At 40.1% G+C, this 26,128-nt stretch overlaps 1 protein-coding gene across 10 annotated transcripts in view; it reads left to right on the plus strand.

Moving 5' to 3' along the window:
* Positions 1-26,128, plus strand: part of nrxn3a (neurexin 3a) — a 174,879-nt gene that overhangs the window by 24,042 nt on the left and 124,709 nt on the right. For 2 of the 10 annotated variants that reach the window (XM_073483399.1, XM_073483400.1), the window contains exons 3-4: positions 2,605-2,620; positions 26,057-26,085. The exons of 6 other annotated variants lie outside the window; for them this stretch is intronic. In XM_073483399.1, coding sequence (XP_073339500.1) covers positions 2,605-2,620; positions 26,057-26,085 — 45 coding nt within the window. Of the gene's footprint in view, positions 1-2,222; positions 2,227-2,604; positions 2,621-5,986; positions 6,028-26,056; positions 26,086-26,128 lie in introns of all 10 variants that reach the window. 2 more of the 10 variants (XM_073483397.1, XM_073483398.1) reach the window with 1 other exon arrangement.

Consider the following 26,128-nt stretch of genomic DNA (forward strand, 5'->3'; position numbering starts at 1 on the left):
TATTTCCCTATGTAAAATTCTACTCAGTGTTCTTGAAATTGTACAATATGATTCTGATAGGAAAAAAGAAAGTCATTACATATTTTTGTATTTTTGTTGGCCTCAATGTAGTCAACCCTTCATACATTGATTCCAGAAATACTGGAAGTGGCCAGTAAAATACTCACTGTGGTTTCAAAATCTTGAAGTTAGTGCAGAAAAAAATAACATCTTTTCCCTTTATCTGTAATTAGAGGTTATAGTAATGAGCAAAAAACATGCAGGTTCTTCTCTCCTCAGCAACAATGTTGAAACTACCCCTACACTGATTTTTAAGTATGAACACACACACACACACACACACACACACAAAATGTCACAATACTGACCCAGAAATAATTTTCCTTCTGTGAATACAGTACATCTGTGTGACAACCAGGCCAAGATCAAAGCAATGACCTTTGAAAAGGTTGGCAAATTACACCATCTATCAGCTGTAGCATCTGTATGTGTATGTGTGTGTATTATGTGTGTTTTTGTTACCAACGGGGGACCTTTTCTGGCACAACACATGTCAGGACAGATAGTCCTCATGAGGACCAAAGACCATTCCTAATGTGGCAAAATGTGATTTTAATGTCCTGGTTGAGTTTAGAGGTAGGGTATGAATTGAAGCTGGATTAAGATTAGGTTTAGGCATAAATTGTTTTAGGTTAGGGTTGGGGTAAGGTTTTGAGTTAGGCTGGACATATGAATGGAAGTCAATGTAAAGTCCTTACAAGGATAGCTGCGTAAACTGGTGTGTGTGTCCTTACCTGTGTGTATCTAATTTAGGAACCCTCTATATGCACTTTACTTGGGAATGTACTACTGTGACTGTGCCTACCTATCAGTTTGTGTGTGTGTGTGCGCCCTGCTCTGTCTCTGTGTATCATCCCGTGGGCCTAAAGTGCCTCTATAGTAGGGTCAGCTCCATCTCTATAACAAGGGGCCACCAGAAATAACATGACCCACATTAAAGACCACACAGAGCCACTTACTGACCATAACAAGAATCTCTGAAGCTCACCCTGTGGTGTATTTCTGCCTCCCAAAAAGTTAAAATGCTATTTAGTCATTCTTTTTAATGAGATTCACTACACAAAGGTTTGTGATGGCCACATGCTCTTCGTCATCAGAGCCAGCTTCACTTTAATAAATTAATGATCTTTTGTATCTATATACATGAATCAGCAAACCTAGATGAAGCCCTGACACTGACATTTGTCCCTAGTATGCACAATAAAATCAGGTTAATTCAATTCAATTAAAAAAACTGTATTTGTCCCCGGGGGGCAATTCAAGAAACACTCACCCAAAAAGTGTTATGTTTTCTCCATTTCTGATGCATCTTATCTCTTCAGTTTAATAAAGGCAGCGGCAATACCTCGCATACAGTTTAGTATATACATTGACAGTAAAGGGAATTTATTCAAACCAAACCTCAGAACTTTTTTATGGTACTAAATTGACTACTACTGCATTTATCTAACCTTTTCCAGTTTGCTGACCACTCAAAGCGATTTAAAACAGAAAGCACCCAGCCATTCCCACACAAACTCGCTCACATACCGATAATACAGCCACCAGGAGCATTGAGGGGTTCAGTTTCTTGCCAAAGGACACTTCGACATGCAGCTGGAGCCGGGGATCGAACCACGGACCCTTCGACTAGTGGACGACCTGCAAAGGCTGCAAACTGCTGTGCACATCATTGCGCATATATAAATTATATAAAACTATAAACAGGTCAATACTAAACGTTTATTGTTGCTGTATTTACAGTTGTATTTGTTTTCCATTAACTGCAGACATTTTACATGGGTTTGTTCATATGAGTCAAATGAGTCTGGAACCAGAGGTGGTCTGGACAATGATAGAGAAGCACATTGTGCTTCATTACTTTGTGCTCTATATCTGAGATGACAGATTTGCATGCAATTCATGGGAAATGGAAGAGTTGACTTCAGCTTTCACAGTGATGTCTTGCTTGCCTGTGCTACTTGGTTTGTCAAATTTCAACCAATAAACATGGACCTCATAGGGAGGTAGCAAAAGCACTATGCTTTCTGAAAATACCTTCCTCTCAGGACACAGAACAAATGTTTTGTAATGCATGCTGTTGTCAATAACATTCTTCACCTTAACTCTGAAATGTAAATGACATTACTGTTATGCACATGCAAAAAACACACATTTCACAGATGTGTATGAGCAGGAGGAAACCTATTTCTAGGACAGTGAACCTAGAAGATCACAGATACAATGTTCAGATATCTAGTAAATTAATTTGATGTTCTCAGGAATCCATTGTAAAGAGCACCTATGGACTGCAGATGATCCTTAACTGATTTGATCATTAATGCTTTGAGTAAATCTAGTAGACTGTAGAACAAGAATTTGGTATACCATCAGTTTTCAGTAGTGCGGATGCAGCATAGAATATTTTGACTGCACAAACTGAGAGCTAAGAAGTAAAGGAAAGCAGAGAAAACAAACAAAAAGAAAGAAAGAAAGAAAGAAAGAAAGAAAAGTGTATACAAAGTGTATACTGTAATATAATGAATCAGAGTATTTGTCTGTAAGGTCTTCTACACTTAATGTTTTCTAAAGCGTACAAGCTCCAGTCATCATTTATTTGTATCATCAATAAAGAAAGTCTTGTGAAATGGTCCTGAGACTACCTAGTGAAGAAGTTCAAACATCTAAGAGCCAGATGTTTTCTGCCAGAGTTCTGTCCAGTAACAGTGTTAGAGATTAGGCACTGCAAGCACATCAACACTATAGAAACTGGAGAACAATCATTTTCTGTCTTTAAAAACTTAAGTAACTGATTATTCAGCTTATCAGAGAACATTGTGGTCAAAAGGTGTGCACACATTGATATAAATATAGTATTTATTTTGGCATAATAGCTGCCTCCAAGTGACACTGGGAGTAGGTCAGTCTATATTTTTTTTGAATTGTGATCAAAAAGGAAATTTGATATTTTGAGAGTCCACTCTCCAAAATGTATAAGGGAGCAGCTAAAGCTCATAGAGAGGAGAAAGGCTGGTATTGTTTTGTGTCTCGAAGGAGTTTATGAGTATCTCTGAATTACAAATTGTAAACAAAGTTGAAAATGAATGTGATTATTATCAGGAATTTTGATAATTGTTGATTATCATTTTGTCAAAATCCAATTTTGTGACAGATTTTTTTTGGATTTTACTCAGTCAACAAATCACGAACCAACACACAAAACTTAGTCAAAACCTACTAAATGTGTTGGCATTTGTTTAGAACATATTCTGTATGAGGTGCTTGATTTCTTGCAGTGTACAGACATCAAACTCAAAGTCACCTCAAAGTCAGTCCAGGCATGTATCTTATCTAGAAAATGCCTCATGCCTGATACATAGCATGAACTGTGAAATAAGCCCCTCCTTTGAATTTTATTCCTTTGCTCTACAATGTTTAAACCCCAGTCTGCAGAAGCCAAAACAGCACTCAGAGCTATTAGCTACTAAATGCAGCTGAAAACAGTCCAGCAGAGCCCTGCTGCATTGTCACACAGACCCATACAATGAATTGTAACCCGTTGAGCTGAAGATGTCAACCCCAATAGTCCAATTGCCCCAGAGCTAACACATTTCGGCTGCAGAACACTCCCTAGACGACATTTCAAAGAGGAGGTTGTGGGGGTGGGGGAGTGAGAACACGCTTCAGGGGAAGAAAAACATGGCGTCGATCTGAGAAACGATTAAATCCAGATTCCAACCGACAACATTTCTCACCACCCCCAGAGGGGAATGACACGGGTAGCGGCACAGAAAGAAAGATGGGAGGGAGAGAGAGATGGAGGAGGAAAGAGAGAGATTATGACCGAGAATGTGCTGGTTATCTTAATTAAATGGAAGTGCATTTTATCCTCCTCCTATTGATTTCTGCCAGGGGCAGTGTGTGTATTTCAAAGAGGAAGCGTGCTCTGTAATGCTGGTTTGGAGGCTGTATTTTTTACTTGTGGCGGACGTGACTATTGCAGTCAACAAACTATTGAGATAGTCATTAAAAGGAACAACAAAGCCGGCCTCTAAGAAACAATGTACAGCTGCCAGACTCAATTTGGCTCCGGCTTTAATGCTGCAGAGCTACATGTACAAATAGATGACATATGATATGCATGAGAGAGAATGAAAGAGTATTTGCAAAGGTGTCTGTTTGCATGGATGCTTGTGTGTGTGTGTGTGTGTTTGTGTGTGTGTCACCCATAAGCGTTCTATTTGCCCGTCCTGATACCATCCCAGGGCCAGCAGCCAGGCTGCACAGGTCGCAGGAGAGAAGCAATGCATTTTTATTTCCCTTTCCTCCCCTTCTGTCCTCCCTCCATTCATTTTGATTTTTGAAAGTTAATGTTAACAGTTTTGTCAAGCGCACAGTGCTGCAGGCAACACTGCTTGAGAATATCTTTTGCAATTTAAGTGACCTGCTTTCTGGCAGGGAATTTCCCATTACTGGGAATGGCATTTCATTTAGACTCCATCATTCATCTTTGCCACTTTGGGCTCAAGCTCTTGGCCTCTGTCTCTCTCCATCTCTTTCTGTATTTCCATTCTTTTGCTCAACAACTCCCTCTCTTTATCCCTTCATCTCTCCCTCTACCTTTATACCATTTTAATTATGCTTTACACCTGTTTTATTTCTCATTATCAACGGTAGCCAATACCTGTCAGTATAATGTAATACAGTTCAATAAAACCCCATAAAGATAGGAATTATCGCAGGAGTGTATAAAACCTTTATACACTTATGCTAAAAATAGTGTTGGTATCTCCCCATCATCATTTTCCAGGAAGAAATTAAATTTTCTGGTTTCAGATTCTCCAGTGTGAGGATTTGCTCCTATTCACTGTTTATTATTTTGGTCTGCTGTTGGACTGTTAATAAGACATTTATCACTTTTTTATTTTTATATAAAAACAACAACATTTTTGAGAAAATAATGGTCCTTTTATCATCCGTTCATTCAAACATTGCATTCAGTCTGGAAAACATAACACAAACTATTCAGAATTGAGTTTTTCAATCTTTGTAGTCATCAATAAAGCAACAATGGCAGGAGAATCCTGTATTCATGTTGAAATGTGTAAACTAATAAAGAACAAAACGAATACCAAGAAACAAAAAGTATTATTTCTGTTTTTTCTGGTTCAGCTTTGATGTGATGAGCCTGGTGTTCCTCTTGAGCTGCAGGTTTGGTTAGAGAAGCCTGCAGCTAAAAATGAAAAATAAAAATACAAGCACATTTCTCAACTTCTCTTAATCCTAAATTACACACAGAGGTGCGATACATTGTTATAAATCCCCGAAGGGCCTGTGTGGGAGCCACGTGAGCCCGGTCAAATAGAGCACAACCCTCCAGGGGAGATGGAGAAAAATAAGCACCTCTTCTTCCTGCCAGTCTGGAAAACAGAATATCTTGGAGTAATAAGAGGAATGACTCACACTTGTTCATGTCATCACCCTGTGGGGTCCAGAGACTCCCCCTCAGAAACCTGTGTTTAATGTCACAGATGCTACAGTCCTCTCTCTGGCCCTGCTCCATGGTGTGCATGTTCTTTTGAGTCGATGATTTCATGGTGTGTATTCATTCACACTTTGAGAGACTGATAGAAAAGGAGCAGACAGGAACAAAAGACCTGCCTTGTTGAAAATATCTGGAGGGTTTGTGTGACTGTGTGTGATGATACTCATAATCTTTAGTGTGTGGCTGTTCACTTTTAAACATCATGTTCATCACCTTTGCCTCTGTACTTGCTTGGGTGTTTAATTGAGTGTCTATGTACAGCAATACATTATTGTTTGAATTGGTTTTAATGACCTTCAGTCAGTGAGGACTACACAGCACTGAATCTTGGTCAAGTTGGCCACATTTGAAGGAAATGACGTGTTATGAGTGTTTAGGAAGCAGCCATAAAGAAATAAACAGCTCACAGGATGGTGGCTGGAGCCACTTCTGCCTATCTGACTGTCTGTTCACAGCATTTATGCATTTTGAAGTTTGGTGTGCTGAGAAAAACATGTGTATGCAGCATCTGTAAAAGGTATTCAGCTTTGGGTTAGAGAAACTGAACATCAGCAAGGATCTATTAGGAAATGTTTCAGGCCCTGATGACATGAGCACATGGATACTCAATGCATGTGCTGTGCAGCTGTGTAGTCTTGTAGCACTTCTTCAACTTCAGCCTAAGACAAGAAAAGGTCCCCATACTGTGGAAGATGTCACGCCTGGTTCAGGATCCCAAGAAAGGGCACCCCGAAGTCTTGACTGTAGATCTGTGGTCATTGATACTCTCCTCACGTCAGCTGTGTCTTAGCCAAAAGTGTCATGAGAGGAACTAACTCTCGATACATTTTTGCCATTCACTGATAAACTCAGGACAGCAGATAAACAAACCGCTGTTTTCATAAAGCAGTGTTTGCCTATCATTTTCAAACCACTCTTGCTAAGTATAGTGGGCAAAAGTGTATTAAATGTCTTGTATTATTATTTTGGGAATCATAACCTGAAATGAGCAGAATAAACCAAATATGACATAATGAAGCCACTTTAATCAAGAATGTGTCTGACATGGATATCACAACATTGAGGATCATATGGGGTTTTTCCACTGGTACTTCTGGCTGCACTGAGTCAACCGTGCTGCACTGATTTGCTTTTCCATTCCCAATTTTACCACGCTGAGTTGAACAGAGCTGTGCCTGGGATGGACCCTCTCCGGACTATGGCCAAAGCATGCCTGGCAACCCCAGTTTCCCCCTCAAACACGGGTGTGTTGTGATACTGAACTCATGTCTGCACAGCAGACCAGAGAGAAAGACGTTTTTAAAAGTCTATGAGTTCGGCTCTTTTATACCTTCCAACTGAATCTCTTTCATTTCACCGTTTGAGACATTTAACTAAGTAACAGGGACTTTTATTGTGAAGAATTTATAGGAAATGAAATGAGGTTATTGCCGAATTAGTGAAACGGCTAATCTTCAGTAGTACTGCTAGGAAGAAGACTATTTGTAGCCCCTCTGTTGACCACTATTCAAGACATGCATCAATAAAAGACAAACCTTCGAACAGATAGTCCTATTGTGTTGGAAATACAAATCCCTGCCCTGCTGGGCTGATGTGCTGAGTCAAACCGAGTCGAGCTGGGCCAGCACATGTGTAAAGCCCCAATACTCCTGGCCTGGTGGATGACTGTGTTGGCTGGTGCTGATTGGATCATCTGCTGCTGAACATTAGCAAAACCAAAGGGACTACACCTGGATGACAGGCTGGAGTGGGCTGGGATTACAGGGGCTTGTTTGATAGTATTTGAGGCTCGGGATATGACAAAGTCAGTTGGTTGATCAGTCCATGACTTTGGCTTGGATTGAAATATCTTAACAAATATCAGCAAATGACATTCATGTTCCCATGTGGTTTAAGATTGAGGTTGTGAGTTAGAATTCACAGACCTGAAAGACTTGAAAGCAAATGATTTGAAGCCTTTAGACTTCAGAGAACTAAAATGAAGCATAAGATGGAATACTTTGACATTTTTAACAAACCCACCATCTTTCCTGACCACATTCCTTTGTCTTCCATGCAGCATACCCACCAACCCCGTGGCATGTGATCACATCTGTACTTTTGTATTTGCTGGCTCGAACAGCTCCACTTGGAAAAGCTTTGATGTGCTCGAAGAAATGGATTCATTATCGTCCCATAGTTGATCCACACATTTGCCTGCATCTATTATGTATCTGCCAGCAGGCTCGTCGGATAAGCAGTGTGGAATTATGTAACACTCCCCAGTTTGATGAGCGCTATATTGGACCTCAATATTCTGCACAAAATGTGCCCCAATGTATTCAGCAGTTCATAACACAATTTTAATCATGGCTACTACACCTGTCTGGATAGAGTTCTATGAATATGTTATCCAGGAGATTATGATTGTATCAGTATAGAGGTGAAGGACTGAATCAAATCTTCGAGTGTCTTCAGTTGTCGGTAAGAGTGAAAAAGGAACAATTGCTGATGTCTTTCAGCTATAGTTCATTTCCCCTAAGGGTGTGGTCAGCAGACAGTGAAGGCTGCCTCATTCACTGCCTATGCACCAAAGTAAGGTTTGCATACATCTACGTCTTTGCTCAGTACTTGACAGTCAGCGTGTGCCCACCCCATCTTTTTCAGCTCTTTGCATTGTTCCACATGGCTGAGCTCCAATGATCAGCCGATCGTTTCAACTATAACTGCAGCAATCAAAAAGTTATGACAGAGAAATACTGGCCTTTTGAAGAGAGCGATGCTTTAGTGTTGCCCTGCTCTTTGATATTCTTAAAGTATGACTGGCTGCTATCGAAACCATTCTACCCCAGAGAGGAATAATCACTTTGGAAATTGTGAAATGAAGGGAAAAACTGGAGAAGCAGTGTTTCAGTGTTTGAAGGTGACCTATCTTTCAGCATTATGGCTCAGCAAATTAAAATGTTGGTGCTATCAGATGGAGGAAGGCTAAGCGGATATACACACCACGTCAGGCTGGCTGAACATACGTAGGAGGTGAATGCCTATCACTGATTGATCTCAGTCCTAGATTACCTCGTCTCACGTAATTCCCCATCAGCATTATTCAACCTACTAAATATTCCCCTTAGCCTTTAAGTTAATGCAAATTCCCAGAGAGGAAGATGAGTGGAAATTATTTGCGCTGTTATAGGAAATAAGACATATGACATACCTCAGGGCTGTGCACCAGGCCCACTAAGCTTTTCGACCTGTTTAGGCTCAGATAAGAGAAGTCCAGTTACAGTGAGACACTAATGTTGATGCCTTAAAAGCTGTGAAAGCTTTTTTTTCCTTAGAGGTCAGAGTGATCTGTATCTCTGTCTCCTCTGTCTTGGAGGAAGCTTCTCACACATTTAGCATTATTGTCTAACACTTTATATTAATGAAATACACAACAAAATTAATCAGTTTAAATGACCTATGTTTCCATTTTCCTGAAAGGTGACCTTTTACAGATAAACTAAACTACCATCATCACTAAGTAGCAAAGGTGCAAGTAATTAGTTATACTACCAAACCAAAGGCTCGACACCATTCTTTTCCCCCTGCCCATGTCAGATGTTCTTCTTCATAAGCTAATAGACCATTGTTATCATGAAAAAAGTTTCATCATTTTAAAACAAATATTTTAAAGATGTCATCAAAAATGTAACAAAGCAATCCATGAGAGTGTAGCTAAAATTGTATTATTATTATTATTAATTATTATTATTCTTCAAATGTAATGTAGGCTGATTATGGTTGCGATAGTTGCTGTATAGTTGTAATCTGATACATGATCCTGATTATATGTAATCAGTTACTACCCAACTGTGTTAGCAGTAAACGTGTTAGCAAAGCGCTGCCCTGTAACACATACAGGAGACGCTGGGCAGGTAGTTTACAGTGGATCTATCACTGAAAACAGCTGCTTGCTGTGTCTGGAAATGAAGTGATAAGAGTGGAGTTTGTGTACTGTAAGACCAAAACAATGAGCTGAAAGGTGCTGAAATGTGGAGCTGCGTGGAACTGCAGAGTTGCTACTAATTCTCTTTTGGTTTGTCACTACAAGACTTTACACAAACTCACTTGATCTATTTTTTAAATGAAGTTATTGATTGGAACAGCTTTAACCATAGAGGTGAAAGGTCAGGGGAAATGTCAACTTGTCCCATAAGACACTGTACGTTATAATCTAATTGTCAAGTTCCTCCACACTGACTAAAACTATTTAGACTCAACGGACCGTCTGATTTGAAACACTCGGCCAAACCTTTTCAAAAATTATTTTTAACCTACTACTGCTTAGATCTAACAATGTAGCGTGTTCAGTATGATTGTTCAATTCAACACTTTTGTACTGTCGGTGTAATCGACATAGCAGCCTCTCAGTGGTGATGGTGATAGTGGTTTTTCAGATTTCCCATCTGCGCAACTTACTTATGATAAAAGAACCTGCTAATGTGCTGAAAACATGCTGTATTTTTCTCTGGCTTTCAGGGAGTGAAAACAAATGGCTCATTCAATGTCCTTATGTTTCCTCCTCTCCATCACTGGCAGTATCTTCTTCCCATTCTATTGAAAAGCTTTCCTAAGGGGCTGAGATTTCTGCACTCTCCTGAGTACAATAACAACACTCATTTGCAGAGGGAGGCGAGTGATGGATAGGCTCTTCATGTCTGGTTGCACTATGTTTGCTGCCTTCTAATAGAGTTGCATTTTTTCAAGATGGAGGTGGGATGCTGTATGTGAGCATGGACATGACCAATGTAAATGATTCATATGGATGTGCAAAGTGCACCGTTTGAATCTGCAGGTAATGCGTTTTTCTTTTTAGATTAGTTCACAGATGTTAGAATGACAATGTTACTTTTCAATGATATTGAAAGGCTTATAGTCCACATTAAAGGCAACATTGAACTACCAGCCATGGTTGGGTAGTAAAACACTGCTTACTGTTTGGGTTACAATCTGTATTGACATATAGTACATACTGCGTTGTTGGAGAAACATGATGTGATTTTAATCTAGCTTAGTTTTTATGCGTGCATGGTATTAAACAGTATTGCATGCTCTTCTAGTACTACTACATCTTTGCAGTCTTGCAGATGATCCACACACACGGCCCACCATGTCCTCCAGCCCTGCTGTGACTATGGGAGGGTAATTTTGGTTTTTAAAGGCAAGCATTTCTCATCCATAAGGACACCAATTATAATAGCTGGCCATTACTATAAGTGCCCTGCCTGGTGCAGTAAAACTTAAAGCTGGGATTGGTAAGATTGGCGAAGCCAGCTACAGCAAGCTAAATTTAGAAAGTATCTAACTGAAAAATCCCACCCCCTCACTTCAGACCTCGCTCCAAAGCCACTCCTATAAAACACATGAACACGCACTGCCTGACTACACCAGCACCGACTGCCCCGTATCTCTGGCTTGCTAGCTGGGAGATGGGTGTTAGCGGCTAGTTTACTGTGTTGTATCTCTTAGCTTATTTAGTCTAATAAATACATAAATACACAATGCTTAATGCCACAATTATATTAAGCAAATAGCTGTCACTATTGTACCTAAAAAAAAAATGCTACGTAGCCCGACAGCTACTGCTCTTTGCTGTGGTTGTGTGGTTTTTGCAAATGCTAGCCACTGAACAAGGCTGCGGCTCAGTGGCCGTGTACTGTGAGTGCAGTACATCGTTGTCATCACTAACTGTATCCAACTACCTCTACTGACTACCACTGATTCACATGTAAGAAAACACCTCGTGCACGTGCAGTAGAGGCTGACATTTGTTCGGGAATCCCACGGGTCACGGGATTCCCGCGGGATTCCCGCGGGATGGGAGTCAACCTTACTATTAATCACATGATTGGGACGGTACAGGATAAAAAAGTTAATGGGAGCAGACGGGAGCGGGAACCAACCAATAGGACAACAACAACAAAAAAAACATAGGACAGGCGCGCCGCCACTTTGTAGTTTTCTTTCCATAAGCCTACACTGTTACGCAAGTCAAAAGAACTACACGGCCCAGAGGCCAACAGTACTTCCGGCCGCCGCTTTCCGTCAGAATATCAACTGTCCGACTCGGTGTAGTCTCAGGAGCCCCGAGTTGGAAAGTTGATATTCCGACCAAAAGGGGGCGTGCCTCGGTGAAATGTTGCGAGACAGCTGCGAGATTTCCCACTTTGCAACTCGGGCGAGTGGTGTTCCATGTATCTGGAATGCAGCATAAGAGGCACACTTGCAAGGCAAATTCTGTTTGGGTTTATTCAACTAAGGTAGGCATGGTGTGACCCATGTATTGTGTTCTTGTTTGTTTGTTGTTGTTTTTTTACTGTAACTGACCTCCAAAAAAGCTAGAAACAGGGACTTAGCAGGTGGCCCTCCATAGAAAAACTATAGGGACCACAGGCCATGTATTATTTATGTTTTGTGCCCTTTAGTGAAGGTTTTTTGTTTGGATTAAGGCAATAAATGCCTCCCTATATTACCACAGATGAACTGTTCCTGTTGCCATATCTTTTGAAATAACACTGCAGAAAGATCAAATCAAATTCAATGTATTGCCTAAAGACTAGAAGAAGAAAAAAAAAATGGGAGCGGTACAGGAGTGGGAGTCATTCTGAATGGGAGTGGGATGGGAGTGGGAGTCATTTTACCAGGAGTGGGATGGGACAGGAATTTTTTTTTTTACTCTGGCCCGGGATTGGGATGGGACAAGATTTTTTTCTGTGGGAGTGGGATGGGACAGGAGTGAAAATCCACTCCCGTGTCACCCTCTATCGTGCAGAGTGTGTGCAGGCAGACAGCTATGTAGGAAGAAAGACAGCTAGCCTGTTCAGTCATTTCATATGGGCCAAATGTAACGATTGGTTTGGCTTATTAGAGGCCTGCGACAACTACAGATACTGGATTTGTTTCACTTATCTGTCAGAGGATTGGATTTAGTGATGGCCGTCAGGATGTTTGGAGATTTTCTTCAAATATAACAAAAAGCTTCTAGTATAACTTACGATTTTTTACGATTGTATTTCAGTAAGTGAAAATAGCATTTAAAAAGTACTTTTCCAACAAAGATGAGGGGTCACAGTGTGGAGAGTGCAAAGCCCGTCCAATGTCAAACACTTTCCTTGTGAAGCTAATCACTGTCTACACCCTTCCCAGGACACCAGTAGAGTTAGCGGTTGTAATGACTACACTGCAGAGAGCAAATTGTGAGAAAAGTGGTTTGAAAGGCAATGAAAACAAATGAAAAATCCCCAGAAGACACATTCAAATGCATTAGCTCAACAGATAATGCACAATAGTAAAAACCTGTATTGTATTGGCTAAACACTTGTACAGATGTGGCCAGTAGGCCATTAGTTATCAGACTGAGGTTTGAGCAAATCTGATCTATGGCACTGACCATAGTTCTGAAATATCAGTAGCCTAACAACCTAACTAAATCCATGGTGCTGGTCCATGGTGCTGAAGTAGCAAACGGATTTATCATCACGCCTTCTCAATGGGTGGGTGGAGTCAGTGTGTTCCCATTAGCCACCCCCCTGTCAAAAAAACTATTTAGATTTTGCAAGACTACTACGTATCTTTACAAACACATTCATTTCATTTTCAATGTTTTTCACACACACATTCACACCCTGCTGCCCTGTTGTGTGTCAGGTTAGCAGACTGTAGTGTTGGCTCCGGCTGTCTGCTGGTTTGGGGTTACGGACTGCTGTTCGGTGTGTGTAGATGGTAGAAAGCTGCGTTGTTCTGGCTTTGGTTCCTCTTGTGTTGCTCTGCTGTGGTGTGTGTTGTGGCTGGTGAGATAATACACCGTGAACATGAGAACTGGAACTGGCCAAGCCTGGGACCTTTTCCAAAGCCACACAGACACACACATGCACGCACGCACGCACGCACGCACACACACACACACACACACACACATTCACATTCACCCCATTCTTGTCTTTATGGCATTGGAAGGACACCCGACCAGAACGTGTATTGTGGGGACCACCCGTTCTGAAGGTTGTTCATCACTATAAAACATCAGACAGTATCCTTGGAGAGAACATAAACAGAGATGTCACTTCAGATTATCAATCAAAGATCCAGATCTTACTGGGGACTGTTATGAGTGAGGTCAATGTACACACACTAAACACAGTCAGGTTAAACTTACTGTGGAGAAGCACTCATGACTGGCCTGAACATGCAGCACATTGTCATGGCCAGGCAAACAGAGAGGAGCTGTAAAGAGATGGATGCGACAAATATTGAGGCAACTCCAATCCATCAAATGCTTAAAGGCCATGTTTACATGCAACATCTCACCTTTTCTTAGGACTGGATATCAGACCTCTTCTACTGTACTACAATTTTTTTGATACTGATCCTAATGTGTCCTTAGCACCAAGTAGTGAAAAATGTCAAGTGTGAAAAGCTCACATCAAATATCTGGTCAGATTCATAATATTGCTAACTTATTCTTTGTCCAGACTGCTATAGGACAAAACCATTTAAATTTTTATTGAAATAAAGTTTTAAATAGCTGCATGAGTTTAGACAACAATCTTCATATTTTCAATGTGTTAGTTTTCTTTGAATGTACTTTCTAAATGTAATTTTGTCACGTCTTTGAGTATCATGAAAAGCGCTACGTGAGAAAAGTGTATTATATAATAATAATAATAATAATTATTATTATTATTATTATTATTATTATTGTTATTATTATTATTACAAGTGAAGAATTCGGTTTCTTTGTTAAAAGAACAATAAACATTTGTACAAGTAAGTTTTAAAAAAATGAATAATCAAAAATACCAAAAGACAAATTCCTTTCCTGTCCCGATTTCACCCATGTGAGAAATCTGTGATTTTCTCTGTTTTATAATACATCTAGGTTTGGGGCTGTTGGGTGGACAAAAAAAGCTAATTAAATTTGTCATATCATGTCACTTCTGGTCTCACATAGTTACAGCCCTGAAAAAACAAACAAACATTTTGTTGGTATTAATACTGAAACTTAGGATTGTATTGGTGAACAATATCTAGACATTGAAAAATATTTAATTGTCATTTCACTGCAAACTGTTGGGGTTTCATGAAGTAATCTATGATGGATATGATTTCAACATGTTGAGACAGCTGAGGGCTGTGACTCCGTCTGTAATGTACTGTAGTGTTGTACATTAAGAGGACTGTTTGTTATAGTGGGTGATCTGAATGAAACTGTATTGGCTAGATACCACAAGAAACAAATGATTCCAGATAAATAACATTTTTTTGTACTGAAAAGAAGTTATGAGATTTCTCATCATGTTCGTTGATCATCCTACCAACACATTGCCATTGTAACAACATTACAGGTTGCATGGTGATTGTCTTCTAGAGATAGATTAGCATTCTGGGTTCCCACTGCTTCGAATGGAGTTTCTATATCTGTCTGCTGAAGTCATTTCAAAATTCTCTGCATTTGAGTCGAGAGGGAACGCAGATCTTCTGCCACACACCTACACACAATGGGTATGACAACTTTATTTATACCTTGTGACCAACCTTGCCAAAAGGTTTTATCCAAACCCCTTCATAATCTTTGGAGATCTCTGCCTACTGACAAAACACTGAGAGGTATGAGCATCATCTGAGACATCATGACCTTTTCCAAAAGGCTAATTAGGAGGAAATGGTAAGGGCAAACAAAGATATGCTGTAGATCTTTGCTTTATGTTTTTCTCATTTCATGGTTGTCGGGCCTTCCTTTATGCAGGAATCAATGGTGGTCAAACTTTGACAAGGTCTTCAAGAATTACAATCAGGTCTCATTGCCTGTTAATGTGTTCTTTTGTGGATCTAGTTTCTGGTTAAGGTATCGCTCTGTGTTTGTAGGCAGTATTCCTCTTTATTTTCAATTTTATTTTGGTTTTGGGTAGCTATGTAACTGGTGTTTTTTGGACACTTAAACTTGTGGTGACCTCTGTCGTGATGTTGTCCAAGAGCTCCGCCTGGATAGTTGCTGTTTTAAGCAGTTTATACATTGATATGATGCAATGTGAGGCTAGAGGTGAGACATGGCCACATGTAGAGCCCAGGGCAGGGCCAACAATTGCACCATGTTCAAAATAACATTAGTGGGAAGTAACCTTGTTGAACCTCCAGCAGCAGAGAGGTAAACCAGTTTTGATATTTCATACCCTGGATTGCTGCACTGACACTAGAAATCTTTGGAAGTAACTCAAAGAACACAAAATGGGCTTGAAAAAAATCAGTGAGGGTTTTATTTTTCTTCCTCTCTGTGTCCCTTCGATGAACCAGCTTTCCCCCTGCCTATTAAGTCTTGCAAACCTAAACTAACAGATAGAGATTTTAATGTACAAAATCCAAATGTTTTATCAACAAATCACAGCTGCATGTGAGACGAGGCTGAACAGCCAGAAACTCTCACCAATCAAACAGTGCTGGACATTAGAGTTGTTCTGATTTCGATACCAGTATTGGAAATGCCGCCGATACTGCTGAAAATGCAGGTATTGGTATCGGTGAGTATGTGAGTCTATGCACCAATCTGATACCACGTAATTTAGAAACCAGACCCTGCTACTTCCCAGTTAGCTCCGTTGGCTCTGCTTAACATTACACACTGGAAATCAATTATTTTTCGCTGCTGTGAAAACCAACACAGGAAGTTGCGCTGTGCTGCCCCTGGCAACTACTGTTTTTAGAGTGCCGAGGAAGAAGTTAATTTTACGTGAGTCAGACCGAGCTACCAACATGTCAGTCTGGATAACCCCACCAGTAAAACATCAACATGTTCAGTATGCAAGGCTGTAATTTGGAGGGGTGGCACAAGTGTTGCCAATTTCAACACCAGCAACCTTATAAAGCATTTGAAGATGCATCATGTGAAAGAGCACACTGAAACTGCTCTCCCCAAACTTTATCAGACAGTGAGGCAACACAGGTCATGTATGCTGAAAGACGTGCAGACAATCAGCTTTACTACTGATATGTGGACCTCCGACGTGTGCCCCATGTCTTTGCTGAGTCTACACACTGGGTGGACACAGTATCACCATCAACATTTGCCCTTCAAACTGGTATCAGATGTATTATGAAGCAGCAAAATTAGGAGATTTTCACAAGCGGTAACTTAACATGACTCGTGAAAAAGCTGAAAGTGAAAATGACAAAAAAGCAGGTACCTGGGAAACCTGGAAATTGTCCATTTTGGGCGTGGCACGGCACAACTCAGCAAGGAAATGGAAACACAAATCTGCATGCCATGGAAAAAAACCCTGTTTGTCTCTCAAATTTTGACTGAATTAATTGGTTAATAGGGTTGTTTCGATACCAAGCCTAACAGAAGTGCCTCTGATACTGCCTAAAATGCTGGAATCAGTATTGGTGAGTACACAAGTCAATGCACCGATTCGAAACCACATAATGTATTAATTAGTGGGACCATGTCCAAAGATGTTCCACATCAGGTCAGGCTAAATCTTTGGGTCACGGTTAGGTTATGTTTAAAAAGGCAAACAATTACTAACATTTTTGCTAGCTCTGTCATTTTGTATATTATTTATCATATTTTATTCGAAACAATTACTTCTGTGTTATTCATATGTTCCTTTAGAGAACGGTATCTGATTTTTCTATTGTATCTGACAGACGTGCACTGTCAGCAACTGTCATCTCTACAATACCCCACCTCATTTTTCTCCCATTATTCTGACCTCACTGGGACCTCTGTGGACTGTATCAGTGTCTTCATCTGGTGTTGAGACCCGCAGTCAGGGAGCAGTGACAGGGCCCGACACTGCCCAGACATTATCTGCATGTCATGATGCCGCAGGGCATGACTGTCCTTAAGTGTGTGCATATGTGTGTGTGGTGAAGGGGGTCTGGGGTGCTGAGGTTATGCTTCAGTTGTCTTCATTTATATTCAGTTGGGAACATTGTGGGTGATGTATGTGTGTGTGTGTGTTGTGGGGTGGATTAGGTTGCTAAGGTCGATGAAAGCATGTGGACCAAGAGGCACAATTGCAATAAGTGCTCACCCACTCTCTCCTTGACTGGTGCAATTATGAGACTGATGAAGCCTTTGAGTGTGTTTGTGTGTGTGTGTTTGGGGGTGTGCCCATATGTAGGGCAGTGGCAGTGTTCTCAATCACTTTAAAGAAGTCCGCTGATCACAGTCTGAGTTCATTACTGTCACCTCTCCTCAGTAGGAATCACTCACCACTTCAATCTAGATCTAAACTATTCTACTTTACTGTAGTCCAGTTCAGTCCAGCCTCCCAGCTGTATGTTTCTACTTCAGTGGTTCATCACCTAACCAGCAGCTTAGCATGACAAAATCAAAATAAAATGAACTCATTTCTAATGTCTGTGTTGTATTTTTCAGCACCAAATATTTGTTTCGGTGCCAATAAAACTTTTTCAAATAGAAATGTTTCAATGCCAATGTTTCCTTTGTTAGTTCAGGCTTTATTTTGGATGCCAAAATGTACTGTCACTGTTCTGGCTCCATAGTTTTATAAATTATATCGTAGCTCTACTGACGCTACCTTTTGGCTTGTAACGTTAGCTGTATGTTAGTATTCTGTTCAGCTCTTTAGCATGGCTGGCAGCAGTGTTCTGATCTGACTTAAAACAAAATGTTGTTATCATTGTTTATGTAAGGATGAACATGATTATTGCTGCCCTACATGGGGCCCCCTAGTGGCTGGGCCCCAGATATCAGTTGGACAGTGTGTGTATGAATGGAAAATTGCGAGAGGCATAATGTAGATCAGTTTGGCTGTTAAGGTAGAAAATCGCTGTGTAAGTGCAGTTACCATTTAGCTGCAGTAACATATATGCCTCCACACATACAGGTACAGAGCTCATTTTCTCAAATGGTGCTTTGTTGAATTAATAGTGGAGGTTTACTGAGCGTACAGGTTTTGATGAACACCTCGGCTGAGTAAATTTGATCATTGATAAGGTATGTTTTTGTGGATTTGAGTGTGTGTGTGTGTGTGTTTGCAGAGCAGATTATGGTGGTGGGCCCCGGCCCTATCTCTGCTGGCCAGTCGCTCACTGTGACACGCCACTCACATGACAACTCAGAGAGAGAGAGCACCGTTATCTCTCTCCCTCCAGATTCTGCACTCTCACCTCCCCCCAGCCCTCCTCCCTCTCCTCCCCCTTCAAATCTCTTCCCTTTCTCTCTCCCCCGTGTTTTTCACTGTCATCTTTTTTCATTCTGAATTGATTTACTTTGTGTGGGCTCAGTGTGTTAATCAAAACAATTATATATAGATTTGAAAAAAAAAATACAAAACTAAAATAAAAAATAAAATGAAAACCCTTTTCGGGTAACACTTTGTAATAAGTCCATGTAATAAGTATTAGTTAATTGAATCATTAAAAAGACCATAGGTGTTAATAACAACATCATAAACTAATTAACTGTTAGATTTGAGACATTTTATAAGCACTTATAAGAAAGACTGTATAGATTGCTTAAAGTTGCTGTAAGTCTTGTCATTGTTTTAGCTAACTATTTTTGTGTTGTTACCTCTCTATCCCCACCCCCCTCTCTACATTACCACATGAACACTCAGCAGTAATCACCAGACACAGCAGCAAACAGGAGAGTCCTGTCAATGTGTCCTGATTGGATGAAGTGGGCAGGGGTACCAGAACATTTCTTTTCTCTTTTACTGCATGAGCAGGACGACGAGAGACAATGGTTACCAACCAAACACTGTATAACAGTGATTACTGTGGGAATATAGAGCTATTTAAAACTTATTTTAATAAAAAATATATCACTTACAGCAGCTAAAACAATGTTAGTAAAAGCCTAGTAGTAGTCATAGTTGTGTATAAAAGCATTATAGCCCATTCTTACTCCCAACACATCAAATACAGCAGCCAGGTCAGTGGCCCTTTTCAACAGTCTTTTCCTAAACCTAACCAAGTCGCAACCATTTCACAACGTGCAAGGGCCCAAAAACCATAATATGCCATGGCTCAATATGTGCTCAATGCTTTATTTGAAAGTCTAACTGGACATTGAATATAACACGATATTACTCACTACGCAGAGATCTTCACTTGCAAAACTGACATTAGAAGGGTCGGTAGTGGATCATAGTTTAAAGCTTAAGGCCACTGACATAGATGCTGTATTTGGCAAGTTGGAAGTGAGAATGTGTTGAGCATGACAAACACAGTTTAGCTAACCTACATATTATGCTATTGTTAAACCTTTATTATTTTTTGTTGCTTTATTAAGATTAAGACGTGCTGTATTATGCACTTATTAACAGTTTTTATGTCCAGCAAACATGTTTTGTAAGGAAACATTTACCCTTATAGTTTGACATTATCAAGCTTGAGTGTGTATTTGACTCCTTTTCTTTTCCTTTTTTTTGTCTTTTATCTTTTGAAGATAAAAATAAAAATAAAACCTCTTCATAACTGCCTTTTCACCAGATCTTTTGTCTTTTATCAGCTCTTTTCAATCCTCCTTCTCTTGTTTCTCTTTTGCTAACCATCCTTTTAACAAAGGGAATGAAGGACAGACAGCAGAGGAGTGAAATGAAAGCATTGTTTCAGGAGGAAAATAGGGAATAGTGGGGAAAAAAAGATGCTGGGGCGGGCCGGGGTGGGTGGAAACCGAGCCAATCAAGGAGGAGCGTGTGTGCCGTTACACATCAGTGACTTCCACTTCAATACCGCCCCCACCCTCAGCTGTTCAGAAGCTGCTACACACTCACACACACAGAAGCACACACAACAGACCTCATATATCATCCAGTATTTTTTTCACATGTGCACCCACCTATATGCTGCACACCCACACACATACACTGCAGGTGATACATATTTGTCATGTGGTTTTGTGTGTCCTGATGAGGATCTGGTTGTACTGAAGAGGGATTGGAAAAAAGCGAGACTGGTTGTTTGGTTAAATGATCAGTCAAACCTCTTGATGTCATATGATGTCATAAAGCCTCGTGGAGTGTAAACCTGACCAAATGTAAAACATAGAGACCACTTAATGGTGATTTTTGGAATGGTCTGTCATATGAATCTTTGGGAAGGCCTTGACACGTCTTTTAGGTCTGAGAACTTGATGACATTCAATTCTATATTCTTCTTGTCATTGTTAGAAATAATGACATGAAGATTTTCTTCATTAAGTGTTCTGCTTTTTCTTCCTGTCAGCGTGGAATATAATATAATCACGTCATTGTAAAGTTGAGTAAATTGTAAGAGAAGCTCATCCAAATTTCTTAAACCTGCCCGGGTCAGAACATAATATTTAGTCTTACATTATAGTCTTTAAAATTAGCAAACACAGAACATCCTTTTCATGAACAGGCAGGCAGTATGAGAATGGCAGAAAACTGACCCTGAAAATACAAAATAGTAATTTTTAGTTTTGATTATGATTTATTTCGTATTTTCTGGGTCTTTGTTAAGGTTGGACGCTGAATTGCAATTAAAGTGATATATTTATTTCTACAAATAGAAGAAATTCTGATAATTAACTGAAGCAATATAACTGAATCGAAGGCCAACACAGCAAACAAAAAAAAAATCTTTCTCCTCAAAAAGTGCTGACTAACACTAGCTGAAACAAACAAATACACAAAGAAAATAGATGTTTTCTAAACTTTACTGTAGGATAAATTAATAATGGATTGGAACCAAAATGGCAGCTAACGCTTACAGTTTCATTTATACAGCTACAAGTAGGGCACTAGGCCGAACAAGATACCCCAGAGGGACAATGGTTGTGTCCGAACTCATTCACTACTCCCTACTTATTAACTAGAGACTTCTACACAGAGGAATATACAGTGAGTTTAATGATCAAATGAAAACAAAATGATGACACCATTCGGGTAATTTTTATTTTCATAACCTCCAGCACATTGCATGATAGATAGTATTTATTGTAATGCTTTTCACAATGCATTGTGGGATAATTTGAAGCAACTACATAGGGCATAACAAGTTGCTGTAAGGTGAAGTGCAGGATAGCATGGTGGAAGATAATACATCACGCTGACAGTTGGAGTTGTGCAGAAAAAATAGGCAGACTTTTATTAATAGTCTCAAAAAAAAACATGTTACAAAGAAAACATTCTTCACACAGCTCAGGACAGCTCTGGTGCTTCTCTTCAAAAAAAAAAACAAAAAAACAGTTCATTCTCTCCCCTTCCACTCACATATATAGCATGTGAGTCCGCCTTTCCAGGTCAAACTGGCCTATCAGGGCAGATCTCTACAATGGCAAGTTGACAAGGTTAAATAACAAATACACATCGTTTTCTTAACTTGCTCATACCAACAAGCTCTAAATTAATTCTTCAACATGTTAAGATAACTACTGTACATTCAAAATAAACAAATCATGTGTACATCATTCAGTATCTTAATTATCTTAATTACCTGAAATTTCAAATCCAATCAAATCTGAGCACACGCCTACTCATACACCACACATAAAAAGGCTACTGTTGAGGCGCGCTTCCTCTTTCAGCACCAGCACAAGATGGCCACCACAAAGGACTCAAACTCTGACAGGTTATTGCTTTGATTACCGCATGTCTTTTAATATATTTTGAGAAATAAACTTCTTCCCCTCTCAAACTCTAATGCCGAGTACAATTCTTTGTATTTATCAATAATGTTTTGGAACTATAATTTAAATAAAGAAAACAGAGAAAACTGTGTGTGAGTCCACCTTCCTGAACAAAAAAAATGGTTAAGCAAATAGTGAGGGAGCTGGTGCTTCATCACACAAGTCTCTGTAAACATTACAAACTGGCCAACTCACCATATAGTTCGCTATATACTGAGTAGTTAGTGACGCCGGACATCCATAGATCCAGGAAACACACAGAGGAACTACAACAGGGTTTGGAGGCCGAGGTGCAGCTGTCACACTGCTGCCACTGGACTGATGGAATTATTAAAAGCCAGGATGTTATGTTGGAATCAATCACACAGCCACATAAAACTCAATGGAAAACTGGACACATGTTAGGGAACATAACCTATTAATAAAATACCCCCCTTTCCTAAAAATCAAATAATTTGTAATAGTAAGAAACACAAGAAAATGCCAACAAATTTGCTGTGGCTTTCTTGTGATGATTCGACACAAGTTTGAAATTACAATTTTGTATTTTAACCAAATAGTTAAATGTACTGCTTACATAATTATATATTCAATTAATTTAATCCCTGAGGTTTAACTTTAATCCAGACCTTGATCCAACCATACAACCGTTACTGTAATATAATGGTCTGGGTTATTTTCAAAATGAATGCTTGTTTCACAAAAAATGTGTGGACTCTTTTTGCTTTTTAATGAAATTTTGTGGAAAATTTCCCCCCTGCGATGCTGTACTGTAGCGCCCAGACATAAGAGCCGGAGCTGGCGTGTTGGGAGGAAGGGGGATGGGGCAGATAGAGAGGTGATTATTAGCGCTCCTTGGGGGCTTTTGTCTGGGCCCCATGAGAGAAAGAGGTTAACGCCACTTAGCCTCAGGAAGGCCTGCCGAGGCCCTTTGTGTGTGTGTGTGGCTCGCGGGTGTGTGTGACTGATGGGCTTTCCTGCTACGATCCAAAATCACTTACTATTTTCCTCAACCCATCAACCCCCACCCCCCCCACCCACCCCTTTAAGCTTCACGCTGACACAAAGGCCTGCATGTGTGTGTTGATAAACAAGGTTGTAAAAAGGTAAATGTTAGCGGTGGAGTGCAGTCGTGTTTTCACAGAAGCTTCATGATTAAACCTGGTTAGAATAAAAGTTCAAATGATTCAGTCACTTTCTCATGTTTGTTTCCGCCGAGATTTTCTCTGAACAAACGTTTAGTTTAATGCAGTTTTAAAACAGTTACATTGAGCTTTTCAGTCCTCAATCAAATCAACAAACATAAAAATATACAACACAAAATCCACTGGACAGTGACAAAGAGTGAAATTTCAAAATGATTGAAATTTTGATTTTTCAATCAATCAATGAGAAGATGAAGAAAACAAAAAAGAGGGCCATGTGGACACAACATGAAAACACTTTGTGGCCTCAGTCTACATAATTTCCTTTACAGCGCGAGTACTAACTGAGCTAATTCTTTTCAAATTGGTCAGAGTATGAGGCTACAGTGTGAGGTTTAAGACATTTTTTAACATATGAAAGGACCTTTTTGGGATTTCTTTTTGTCTGCCAATTAACACATAATAAATATGTAAAATCAAAACAATTGATTTTGTCAATTGTAGCCACATGACATTTCGCAACATATTTTGTCTTTCCACCTATAACAGAAAAAACATTGGGGGAGCTTTGCATTAATATACCAACAAAGTCATCAGTCAGATGTGTGCATTTCAAGTTTTTTTTTTTTTTTTTCAAATGTAAGGTAGAATTTAGTTCATGTGACCATTTTTTGGAGTCTTTCTCTTTTTTTTGAGGTTGTATGACTGTTTGTGTGACTTTACAGGCACCACCTATTAATCATCAAGTCAGATACTTTTGACTATCCAGCCATAATCATGAGTTAGCTGCTGACATGAATATATGTGAGAGGGAACAGACAAAAACAATACAAAAAAAACAAAAATCTCTTTGTTGTGGTCAAAGTGACGCTGCTGACAGCAGCAGCCAATCAACCCTGCTTACATCTTGTTTTCATAGCATCATTTATTGAATCTTTGACTATCAGACACTAATAAACATCGGACTACAAGTTACTCACTGTGTATTTGATCCATCTTTAACAAGTAAACCACATTTTATCAACACATTTGTGTTAACAGTAGGGATGGGACTCTGGGCCACTTAAGGATGGCTACAGGGCTATTTCTCACCCACCATTAGAAAAACATTTGAGAAATCTCCATTTTCCTCATCCCAAAATACAAAGAGCCAAACAAGCAGCCCTGGTGACGTGAGAGGTGACGCTGGTCTGACCAATCAGAAGGCACGCTTCTGGATGCTGATACTGGCTGTGTCCAAATTCAGGGGCTGCAGCCTTCAAGGCCGCGGCCTTAGCGGTCCACGAAGGCCACGGCCTTCGGACAGACCTTGAAGGCCACATCCACCGCTGTTAAATGGGACGGTCTAGCCTTCGGAGTATTTCCTGGTTGCGTCACCAGGTGTTCATGCATTAAAGTCTGTTTTGGTTCAAATCTATCAAACGTGTACATTTATTTGTGTGTGTACAATGTGTCAAATCTGAATTGAATTATCAACATTACAAAATAAACATGAACCCATTGGTGAATAACAACTATATTTACCATAGCATCACCAGCGTCACGTATTTTAACTGAAAGTTAAACTTCGGAGGTTTTATAGTCCCTTGAAGTTTAACATACCTGGCGTTGGATGTTCAAATGAGTAAAAACCAAGTATAAACCCATTACTTAAATTTAAATGTCATGTCTGCGCCACTTGATGTCGCCATTTTCTCTTGCTTCCTCTTCTGTTTCGGGACTGAGCAGCGGTGCGCAAAGGATCTTGGGATATGTGAGGCCGCGAAGGATAGTAGCGGTGCGTCCTCCTAAACGAGGGTGGGGAAGGCTGCATTTGTGGGCTGCATGTGGCGCAGCCTTCGAATTTGGACAGCCTTCGCGCAGCGTTGTGACGTAATTGGCCTTCAAATGCGCCCTTCCTGGGCTGCAGCCCCTGAATTTGGACACGGCCACTGAGTGAGATGAACATCCTCCGGGCCAGCTCTGATGACATCAGCATCATTAGAGAAGTTGCCCTACTGGTGAACTGGTGAATGACTCTTTTTCTACAGTCACGGTTAAAACCTTCCCTAATCACAAACTGTGGGTGGATAAAACCATCTGTGATGCACTGAAGAGGCACACCACTGTGGACATCTCAGGGCTGGCCATCGGGAACATGGAGGAGTGCAAGAGAGTATTATATGACCTGCAAACAGCAGCGAAGTTGCTTTGAGTTTCAGTATGTTTGATGGCCTGCGTTATTTTTTAATTATTTTTTTTTTTTAATCATTTGATTTCTTGTGGTAATTCTGAGCAATCTTTATAATATTACATTGCAAATTGCTTTATTTGAAAGCCTGACAGGTCACACACAAACACACACACGCACACACACACACACACACACACACACACACAGAGGAGGCTGCAGTTCTCTGTGGAGGCTGACAGGTGTCTCATTACCCTGACCTGAGCATCTTCTCATTAGGTCACTGTGTGCAGCAGTATTGGGCCTGCCACATCTCATTGTATGAGATGTACACTTCTGCTTGGAGACGGTGCGTGGAGGAATCATCTCCCACCAACTTACAATTGTCCTTCAGAAATGAGTTTAGTGTTGTGATTAATTTGGCCTTGTGTCATCTGTCCCTCTGAAAACGCAATTATGTTTTTGAGGTAAAGGACAAACCATCTATCAGATGAAACTGATTACAAATCAGAAAGAAATGGTGACTGGCAGCAGAAGAGGAGCTGTGGGGGATCATACAGAAAGCCCTTTCACACTGGCCGAAAACC

The sequence above is a fragment of the Pagrus major genome, chromosome 16 (assembly GCF_040436345.1).
Source record: "Pagrus major chromosome 16, Pma_NU_1.0".
Lineage (NCBI taxonomy): Eukaryota > Metazoa > Chordata > Actinopteri > Spariformes > Sparidae > Pagrus > Pagrus major.